This window comes from Poecilia latipinna, unplaced genomic scaffold, assembly GCF_001443285.1.
Source record: "Poecilia latipinna isolate Pla-1442-1.1 unplaced genomic scaffold, P_latipinna-1.0 Scaffold2332, whole genome shotgun sequence".
NCBI lineage: Eukaryota > Metazoa > Chordata > Actinopteri > Cyprinodontiformes > Poeciliidae > Poecilia > Poecilia latipinna.
Window position 1 is genome coordinate 75999 of NW_015114948.1, and position 10587 is coordinate 86585.

At 39.3% G+C, this 10587-nt stretch overlaps 1 protein-coding gene across 1 annotated transcript in view; it reads left to right on the forward strand.

The window, feature by feature from the left end:
* The window catches only part of LOC106937385 (nodal modulator 1-like), a 35446-nt gene extending 30254 nt beyond the window's left edge, over positions 1 to 5192 (forward strand). The window contains 5 exon segments of the mRNA XM_015018846.1: positions 1241 to 1351; positions 2320 to 2421; positions 2514 to 2633; positions 2725 to 2817; positions 3961 to 5192. Coding sequence (XP_014874332.1) covers positions 1241 to 1351; positions 2320 to 2421; positions 2514 to 2633; positions 2725 to 2817; positions 3961 to 4092 — 558 coding nt within the window. The 3' untranslated portion in view covers positions 4093 to 5192.
* Positions 5193 to 10587: the final 5395 nt, after the last annotated feature.

The following is a 10587-nucleotide window of genomic DNA, read 5'->3' on the forward strand; positions in this document are numbered from 1 at the left end:
TATATGTTTTTTTATATATATATATATATATATATATATATTTTTTTTTTTTTTTTTTTTTTTTTTTTGATTTCATAGTAAATAATTTCACAACTGTGCGTTGACTTTTACTTGGAAGCAGCTTCTGGTGCTCCAAGATCAGATTTAATGAATGAATGAAATAGTATATTAAGCTGTTTTGTTTTTGTTTTTTTTAAGAAAAAGTGATACAAATCTTGGTGTGATTGCTTGAAATGTCACTAAATGCTTTTTTCTTGTATTTTTTAATCAGTGTTTTTCTTTGTATAAGACAAACATGCAAAACCCTTTTTTTAAGTTTCCAGTGTACAAACATTTACACACCCTGCACCTTTAAAAATATATCAGCTTTTGTTAGTTAAATAAAATATTGTATGCTTAGCTTATTGTTGAGGGGGTGAAAAATAATCACGGTACAAGTTTGTGATTTTAGTTTTTAAAAATATGACCTTTTATTAGGCCCATGCGAAAAAAAGTTTGGACACTCCTGATCTACGCAGTTAGTTGTAACGATAACGTCTTACTCTGAATTTAGGCAGGACTTCTCTATTTTTAATCAGTACAATACAGTAATATGTTTGACTTCTGTTCACTTTGCAGTCTCATCAAAAGTTTATTTTTACTTGTTTGAGTACCTTAGCAGAAGCTAGAGCAACTTGATTGTTCTGATTTCTTTTTAGTTTAAAACTTCCTTATCTCTAGACTGCAGGTCAAACTTTGTATTAGTTCCTGCTTCCGCCTAAAGTGCTGAAAGTTTCCAGAGTTGAGATAAATACGTAATACTTTCTTTTCATTTATTAATTTAACTGTTAAATCGGTTATGCAAAGAAAGTTGGAGAAGGGTGTGGAAAAGTTTGGTAATTGAATTGTTGAAATGACTGTGAGAACCCTGTGACTACAACTTAATATCAGCCTCATCACGTGGAACCCCCCCTCCCCCCTTTTTTTTTTCCCGCTGAACAAAAGCAGCGCTAATCCGCTCCCCAACCAAATTCTAACCTATCATTTTATAATTTCATCTCGTCTGAAAAGCTGCGGTCCACCTAATCTCTCTCGCGAGGCAGGAAATGCCTTAATTCCCCTTTAATTCTCTGTTATTATCGCACCATGTGACCTTAACAAAAGCTTTTCCTCAGTTCACTTTTTCTTTCTCTTTTTTTTTTTCTTTGTTTAAAGCATGCACGGCTCGTACTGTTAGATTAAGCTGCGTGTTTCCTATCAGGTCGGGAGCAGCGACATTGACGGGGTCAACATCATCGCCTTCAGACAGATCAATCAGTTCGACCTCAGCGGGAACATCATTACGCCTCCTGAACATCTCCCGACACTCTCGGTAGGACTTGTTACTCCCCGATGTTTGGTCTGTTTTGCTGCTTTCTGGAAATGCCTGGAACAGTTTTCAGCAGACGTTTGCGTTCACCACTCACACGAATGTCGCATTAGTCACGTTCCAAGCTGTGCCCAGCCAGGCTTGAGCTTAGGATTGTCATGTCCTGGTTGACTGATGAGCTTCAATAAAGTACATGGAGGCTCAAATGTATGCAAAGCGCCCAATAAGGTCGAGGTTGGTGCTTTATTGTTAGTCTGGTCTTTGGTGTTGCAGGTGTTTTAGCTCATGATGGGACTGAGCAACGAATTAATAACAATGTATATTGCAATAGATGTGATCAATAGAAAATACATTTGATTGAGTGTTCAATAAAGTCACTGAACTCCAGAACCCCACAGCATTCTGGGAGATGGAGGCAGAGGAAAGGGTTAGCCCTCTCAACTCCTCACTCCCAGCTAACTAACTTTAACTCGCTCGCTCTTTGGTTACCTAGCAACAACCTGTAGAGAAACACGTGCATCAGCACTTTCATGTTTCGCCACCAAAATAAAAAGACTTCGAAATAAAAGGCTAAAATGTGGAGCGACAGGAGGAAATGAGTAGAACGGCTCAGGACCGGTTTGGTTGTATTTCAGGTATTTAAAAACGAGAAACAAATTGATAATTATCGACTGACATCAAACGCTTGCATCGCGATGATTTTTCAGCCATATTTCCCAGCAACATAACGATAAAGCCAAAAAAAAAAAAAAAAAAAAAACTAAAATCACAGCAGCTGCATGTTGGCTTCCAGGAACGGCCTCCCAAGAGCACTGTGGTGAAAATGTGTTGTGCAATTTTAAACACCAAGAAAACAAGCAGTGTCAGAAAATTCCCATTCTGCAGAGAAGACTAAACATTTCTGCATCAAATTCTGGGTTTTTGTTGCATCTAAAGGAAAGCCTGCAGCTAACGATTTCCTCTGTCACCAGGTGAAGCTGTTCAAGAGCGACAACCTGGACAATCCGATCAACAGCATCTCTCTGGGACAGTCCCTCTTCTTCCACTTCCCCCCTCTGGATAGGGACAGCGAGGTGCCGACTAATCGCTTATTCCGACTAATTATCCGAGCGCCGCATGCAGTTTATGATCTGTACACCCAATCTGCGACTTTTGTCTTCTGCAGAGCTACGTTCTCATGCTGTACTCCACCCTGTCCCGCTCCCAGTACGACTTCACTCTGCCTCAGGTCTCCTTCACCTCCGCCGGATACCACAAGCACGTCACCCTCACCTTCAACCCCACTGTAAGAAACGGAGAGACAAAACTCCCATCTCAGTCTTTGGCATGCCGTCAGTTCTGATTTGTCCGTTTCTCTCCTCCGTTTGTCTTTGCAGCGCAAAGTGCCCGACCAGGACGTTGCACAAGGCTCCTACATCGCTCTGCCTCTCACCTTGCTCCTGCTGATAGCGGCGTACAACCACGAGAAGGTAGCCGTCAAACCCGACCTCGCCCGGGCTCCCTGTTCACATGGATTTTCTCTCCTCACTTCTTATAGTTATACATCTTGAATTGAATTTAGTTTGTGTGGAACAGCATTAACAGCAGTCAGGCATAACAACACACAATGCAAATCACAAGAAAGCCTTGATCTTATTTCCAGTTTGGTCCTTTGCAGCCATAAAACTCGTAACTCAATGTTTATACCAAAACATTAAAAAAAAAAGAGTTGGAATGAGAAAAAAACATGAATTTAGGCAAGAAAATAGGCAAAAATATTTCTCAATTCATTGTATTCTGTTTTCCTTCCTCTTGTCCTCTTTCATTTTATCCCTTATGTCCTCGTATCTTCTTTTTCTTCCTTTTTGTATCCCTTTGTCTCTTGTGTCCTACTTCACCTCCATTCTAGTCTTCCTTCCTTCTTTCTTTCTTTTTTTTCTTCCTTCCTTCCTTCTGGACTTCTTCCTTCCTTCCTTGTGGACTTCTTCCTTCCCATCTACATGTCTTTCCTTTGTTTTGGCTGTACTTCCTTTACTTTCTCTTATATTTTTCCTCTTGTTCTTTTCTCATGTCCTCATTCTTCCCTTTCTTCCTGTCCTCGATTTGTCCAGTTTCCATATTTAAAACCTGTCCAATGTAGGAAAATGTGCCTTGAATTCATAGTGAACGTTGGTATTTTGACATTTATTAGAAAATTCACAGCTACCCTAAAAAGAACATTATATAGATTATTAAGCAGAAGCAGGATTTTAACATAGATAATGTGTTTCTCTACTCTTAACTGATGTGATTAATAATATTCTCTAAATAAAGATGCGTACATAGATTTTTAGCATCCAGCAAAGTAAGAAAAAAAAAAAAAGCCTTTAATGCCAGTACCTTTAGATAACGTAATCATTTTGACCATTTTAAATTTACTTAAATCAATAACCTTTTTAAGCCAATGATATATGTATTTGCCAGTAATGCAAAAAGTCCTTTTGGCCAGAATAGCCTTCACCCTCAGGATCAAACCCCAGTCTGGAAGTCAGATTGCCGTTAACAAGAATTTTCAGTTTCCTGCTTCCTCTAATTAAATGCTCAGATGCACTGAAACGTTTTTTTTTTTTTTTCTTTCTTTCTTTCTTTTTCAGGTGATTCCCCTCCTGATGCAGCTCATGAGCCGCTTCCAGGGAGTGAGGACGATGGCCCAGGCCAGCGCCGACAGCGCTGCGCTGGATGAAGCCAAACGTCAGGCCAAGAGACAGAAAGCCAGGCGCACGTGAGGCGGGCCCCGCCCTCACATCTTCGTCCCCCAAACTGATCCCTGGCGACTGGTGACCTCAGAGACCAAAGAGGACACACTGCACCAGTGTTTACGCCAAAGTGTTGGTGTGCCTGTGAACCGTTTAGCATGCCAACGTGTAATTAATAAAAGCAACAAAAAAAAATCGATATGCATTACCGCCACCTCGTCAGCCAATCAGATCCTCTGGTCTGAAAGATGAAGTTTTAATTGGTTTTAGTTTTTGTTTTCCTACAAGAGGGATTCCCCAGCATAATCTGATCACATTTGTAAGAAAACCACTGTTTTTATACGTTTGTAATTTCTCAAGGTCAACGTGTGTTTGGAAGCTCTTACCTGCCTCTCATATCGGCCCTCGATCTGCTTAGGAGGCTCAGATGTCTGTTGGGGCTGAGGTCAGTTCAGATGCAGCACAGTTGTCTTAATCTGAATCAAATCATTTCACTTCTGCAGCTGTGACTCCAAGGTGTTTTGCTGTAAGCTGAGCTGAATCTGGTTAAGTCCAGTTCAATGCAAGTCCAGTTCTTGAAAACGGCTCAGGATGGGAGAGAAGAACAGAATGCTGGACATTTTCTGTATTTTTTTATTTTTATTTTTGTGGATATTTTTATTAAATAACAGGTTGGGAGCGGTGGGATATGGGGACTAATGGCTTGATTAATTTATTAACATGTTTAATCAGATGTAAATGATGACTAGCTTTCTTTTCGGTGCAGTTTGTGTGTGATGATCTAGTTTTAAATCAGATCGATGAAGAGTTATCTATTCCAGTGAGTTGATGTGAATCTCTGCAAATGGCCCGTCACGACTACGAGTCAGAATAGGGAACGATTAGAAGCAGTTCTCGGCTCAGAGCTGGGAAGAGCTTTGAAGCTCGGCGATTTTTCTGTTTTGAATTTATTTGCTGTCTGGTGAGGCTCACGTTCACTCGAGGATGAATCCTGCCGAGCCGCATTTAGACAGCCGGGTGAGGAGAAGACGGGGGAAGGGGAGTGATTATAGCTTTCATTTGTTCACAGTCTTCTATTTTTCATTTTGGTTTGTTTTGACAAAAATTAATAAAGTTTGACTGAAAATAGATTAATTGGACTGTTTTACTGCTTTCCCTGTTGAGGGCAGTATTATTCTAGTTGTCATATGCTCAGAAACTCCCCAGGATTCAGCTTCTTATTGTTAAGCTGTGCTATTTTATACATTTCCTCTCTTTTTTTTTTTTTTTACGGTTTCTTTTCCTGATGTGTTGTTTCTCAAAGCAAAGTCCTGGCCATGCTGATTGTTTGCTAGGAGGCTAAAATGTTGTATCGCTAACTAAAATTCCCCACAGATGTAACATCTCCATCATCTGTTTTAAACCTGAACAACAAGAAGCATGGATTGTGAAACGAAACGGAGATCAGACCAGTGGATCTGAACCGTTTAGGGACGATGCAGAAAAATGTTTGCAAATTTTAACCCTAAACTCTCAAATTTATCACTTGTTTGTTTTAGTGTGATTTTTTTTCATATAGTCTGAATAAATGTAGTGTTAAGATAACCTATTTAGCATTTCTTAAAATTGTGAAAGATTTTCTTTTTGAAAGCCTGAGGGACGTCCTTCAGATACTAGAAATTAATTCCTCAGTTTTAGTGTTGCGTTTGCACGATGAGACGGATTAAAACTTTAACACAGATGGAGTTCAATTCAATTTAGAAAAAAAAAAATCTTGATCCACTAAGAAAGACAAATGTAAAGTATATGCAGTGGTTACAGTTCTACATTAAAATATGTTGCTTTTGATTAACTGGGAAACCATTATGAATGCCTGTTTTTTGTGTGTGTGTGTGTGTGTGTGTGTATTAATCTTCCTGTTAGATTCTCTCAGGTCTCTTTAAGGTACTTATGGCATCATTTTTAAATATATTTTGATGTTGAAGTTAAGCATTAAACCATTCATGCACCATGATATTTTAGATTTAAAGTTTTTTTTTATTTTTTATTTGAGCAGCATTTTTCATCTGATTAACAGAAATATATTTTTTTAAATTGTCCATCCCCAACCCCCAATTTGAATCTGTGATGGCAAGTAAACCTTCCAACTGAAAGACTTGATGCTCGTCGTTTTTCCAAGATAAATCTTCAAAATACCAGTGAAAGCGAGAAAAAAGAACCTGGTGTACAGTTATAAGATGTTCTACAAATAAAGATTTTTCACCTGACTACTGGGGTTACAAATGACGTCCGACCATTTGTAACAGTGGTCCCCAAACTTTTTCCTGTGACAGCCACATAACTTTTGGGACTGACTAGTATATATTCCATTGAGGGAATGCAACTTTAACATATTAATTTCTCATATGTTAACATAAAGGCTCATTTTGAAGTATAAGCTGCTACTTACATGCATTGCTTCGAAGAACTCGACCTGGAATGCGGCGTTCATAACAGACACGTGTGTTCATCTGCTCTACCGCTAGCAAACAACCGTACTGATTAAATAACATAAAAGTCAAGCAGTTCCCTAAAAGTCCAACAGATGGCAGCAATGCGCCCCACAGTTTACAGGACACACTTCCTGCTAAAGAGCCCCCTGGTGGTTGAAGAAAAATCCACATATAAACCGGAAAATACAATAAATGAAAAAAAAAAAAATCTGAATGCTCTCTGGTATTGTTCAGAGGAGGGGGCCGGACCAAATGTGGGGGCGGGCCGGATTCGGCCCGCGGGCCGTAGTTTGGGGACCCCTCGTTTATAACGTAAAATTGGAAAATAAATGATTTCCAGTTTTTCCTCAACTTTCCGTTTCTGTCTCAGTTCCTATCAAGAACGACATTATTAGATGAATTTAAACATTTGTTACATTTAAATCTGATTAGTTTTGAGCTTGTCTGGTTCGAACCTTCAGACAGAATAGGTGAAATACTTTTTTTTTATTATTATTTTGGAAATCTGATTTGCTTTGCCTCGCCTCTAGTATAAAAAGTAAACTATTCAAAACTGGACGAGAGATTCTCCTACGCTGAACCACTTCTCAAACAGAAAAGAAAAGAAAAGAAAAAAAACAACAACAATGCCCTACTGTACTTTGCCAGAAGCAGACGCAAAGAAATCTCCGAGCGTCCACAACCGTTTCTGACATTTACTCATTGACAGCGTTTTGCGTTTCAGCCAATTTAAGTTTAAAATTCCCAACTTTTGTCGCTCTTTATCACCTCCTGGAGAAGCTGTTAGTCTCCCTTCCTCTCCTGTTACGCCGACGCATTTGACACGGTGCTTATTTTTGATCCTGCACGCTAAAGCTCTACCTGCTTGTACTCTGTCGGCCTCCTCGCGAAAAGATGGCAGGTGTTCCGTCATTCAGAGCACACAGCCTGTTTGACAGCAGCCGAGACGCCACGCCGGGCCTCTCTGCTGGCATTTCGACTCGATGCGATTGAGACGCAGCCAATTAGTGTGAGCCACGCAGCTCGGTGTCTGTCTGGAAATGAAAGCTGCAAACAACATCAACATACACGGGTGTCAGCAGCGTGATCAGATAAGCTTGTTGCTCTCTGGATTCATGGCACATGGCAGCATCTTGTAGATGCGGAGATTTTTCTTTCTTTCTTTTTAACAAAAGATGTGACTAATTTTATTTATAGTTTTGGGGAGACTAGTATTTTAGGCATCTATGTCACCAGGAGTCTGTTTAAATCAGATAGCCTTCAAGTCAGATTTTGTGTGCAAATTCATTAAGCTGCTTTTTAATTTGAACTCACTCCATGTATGCTGTTGGAGGGGGAAAAATGATTTAGACTGTTTGATTTTAGATTAGTTTTACAGAAAAGGATATGTTTATTGCTCTCCCATCTCCCCGTCTGGTCTTTATTCTGCTCTTTTATATTGCTACATAATTCCATTTCAAATCTGTTCCTTTTGGGCAGAAACACAAGTCGTCTCCAGCGGAGGAGAAAGGAGGCTGCCAGGGGTTGAACCCGCATTAACCCCCAGATGCCTGATGCGAAGACAGGAAGGAGGAAAGAGGGATTAAATATGCAGAGGAGATTATTACAAGACGGACAGCGGTGAGAGTGATGTGTAATAGTATCTACTCGATGCTTTCTGCGGCGACTGAGGTCGGTGTGTTGAACCAACTCTGAGTTGCCAGTTTTTATCAATACAAGAGGTGTGTCATGTACCCCGCTTTTCTGAAATGTAATGCCTACTTACCGGTAGGCAGATGCAATGGAAGAGACGGCATTATCTCCAATGTAATCAGAGTGAAGCCTTGAGGCAATCTGTGTTTCTTTACATTAGTTCCAGTAAGGCCTCCTGGTTGTTTTTTTAGTATTTGTTAGTGTGGTATGTAAGTCTTCTAAAATGTTCTTTCTCTCGCTCAAAATCTTTGTGTAATAGGTTCAATGGAAACTTTATGAAAGTGAAGTAAAATTCTGCAACTGCACCCTCACTGTCTTGTGTTAAGGTCACTGGAAAATATGTTTTAATTGGAGTTGTGACTGGCTAACATCAGCTTATTGTTGTGCATGGAACTTTAACAGAGTGCTTTGGTATATGTTTGAGAATATGTTTGTGAATCCTTGCACATATAGGATTCTTTTCTTCAAGGAAAATCATGTTTAATTTTTGTTCCAAAGGGGTTTTTTTCCCATTTTTTTTTCCATCATATGATGGGTAGGAGCAACACAGCCAACAGCTGTGTATCTGAACAAGTGAGAGGCTTGATTTAAGGTGTGGTCAAGGGTCTCTAGGCAACAGGAGGTACAAACCGAGCATTTGGGTTAGCATGGCTAACCATAATGCAGTGTATCTGGAAACAGGATACTACTGTTGTACATTTGACTAATTCAAAGACGAAAAGGAGTCGGAAGGATTATTCAGACGGACTTTAGTTAATAAAAAAAGGATGAACGAATCATAAGGAATATGATAAATGACAGAGCGTCGGAGATAAGAAAGCATAGCTCTCTCTGCAAAACCCCGCCATATTTTTTCTTCTTCTTCTTCTTCTAACTTCTACTTCTGAAGCATCATGGGATATATAGTCCATTCCATTACGGGTCCACAAATAGTCCGTTTTGAACCACATACTAATTATGAAATACTAACTAAATCTATGAAATAACAATTACAACTTTGTTATATTAAATTGTAATAACCCAAATAATAAGTGATAAAAAAAAAAATTCTGGCTAAACCCAAAACAAATTCTCAACAACTACAATGTTTTTTGTTTTTATTTAACAGAAACATATTTGAATCCAGCTTGACAAACCAAAGGCTGGCAAGTAAAAACCTTCCATTTAAGTCACTTTTGTTTGTTGGAAGACCACAAGGACCTTACTTTGATTTTGTTTAGATCGGTTCTAACCTGACTTGACATTAAATAATAAGGTCGTTGTAAAGTGGGATTTTATGATAATGCCCAAACGAAGCTTTTTAATGCTATCTTTATTTTATTGGCTTTGTCCATAACATTCACAACCCCTCTCACTTCTTGTCTTCCCACTCAATCTTTTATTGACATAGACAACAATGTCCTGTTTGAAGGGTCTCTGATGAGATTCACAGATCATCATGGTCTGAAACAGCACTCAGATAATGACCTTGTGTCTGTTCTTGTCCCGTTAGACCTCAATGCTGCTTTTAATGTCGTAGAATCAAAGTATCCTCTTAGAAACATTGAGACATGCTGTACACAGATTCCAATTTGTTAATGTGAGCAAATTGCAAATCTTCTTGACACAACCCGCTTACTTGTGGTGTTCCACAAGGTTCAGTTCTCGTGGAAATTTCCTTTATTCATTTGAATCTTTTCAGTCCAACCGCTGAAGAAAAAGCATGTTGTATTGGTTTTAAAGTTTTCTCTGGAACATTCGGACAAATAAATTAAATACTGGTAGCATATAGTTGGGTCCGTTGAAATCAAAACTGAACCTTTCATGTGTCGTTACACACAGCGTATCTTGGGAATGTTCCTGCACATCACCCCAAACACCCAGCCAAGGAAATTCTTAAAAAGTTTGTGTGGAACAATGGCCTTAAAATCAAACCTGACGCTAGTTTCTAGTTGTACGAAAGAAGCATATTTACTGCTTATTCTGTGTTTTACTCTACTTTATAACTTACCGTATTTGTGTGGACTTAATTGTTTCTTTGTGTGTGTGGGTGATGGCAACATCTGACGTGAATTTCACACCAATAGCTCAAATAGAAATATACTTGCTGAGAAAAATGTTCCATTTTATAATATAAATAAATAACTTGTTACTTTATTAGCTTGTACCAATCAACACCAATCCACCTTATCACAGGTTCAATATTGTTTTGACAGCTACCACTCTGCTGTCCTCAACATGCTGCCCGTCGCCCTTCATCCTGCAGCAGCAACGTGCAGCAGATCAAATGAATGTCCAAACCCACTCGCCTTTCAGGAAGGTCTTTCCCAGCTGCTGCCCATTGGCTTCAAGAGGTATGTGTTTTCTGCAGTGGTGATAAAAG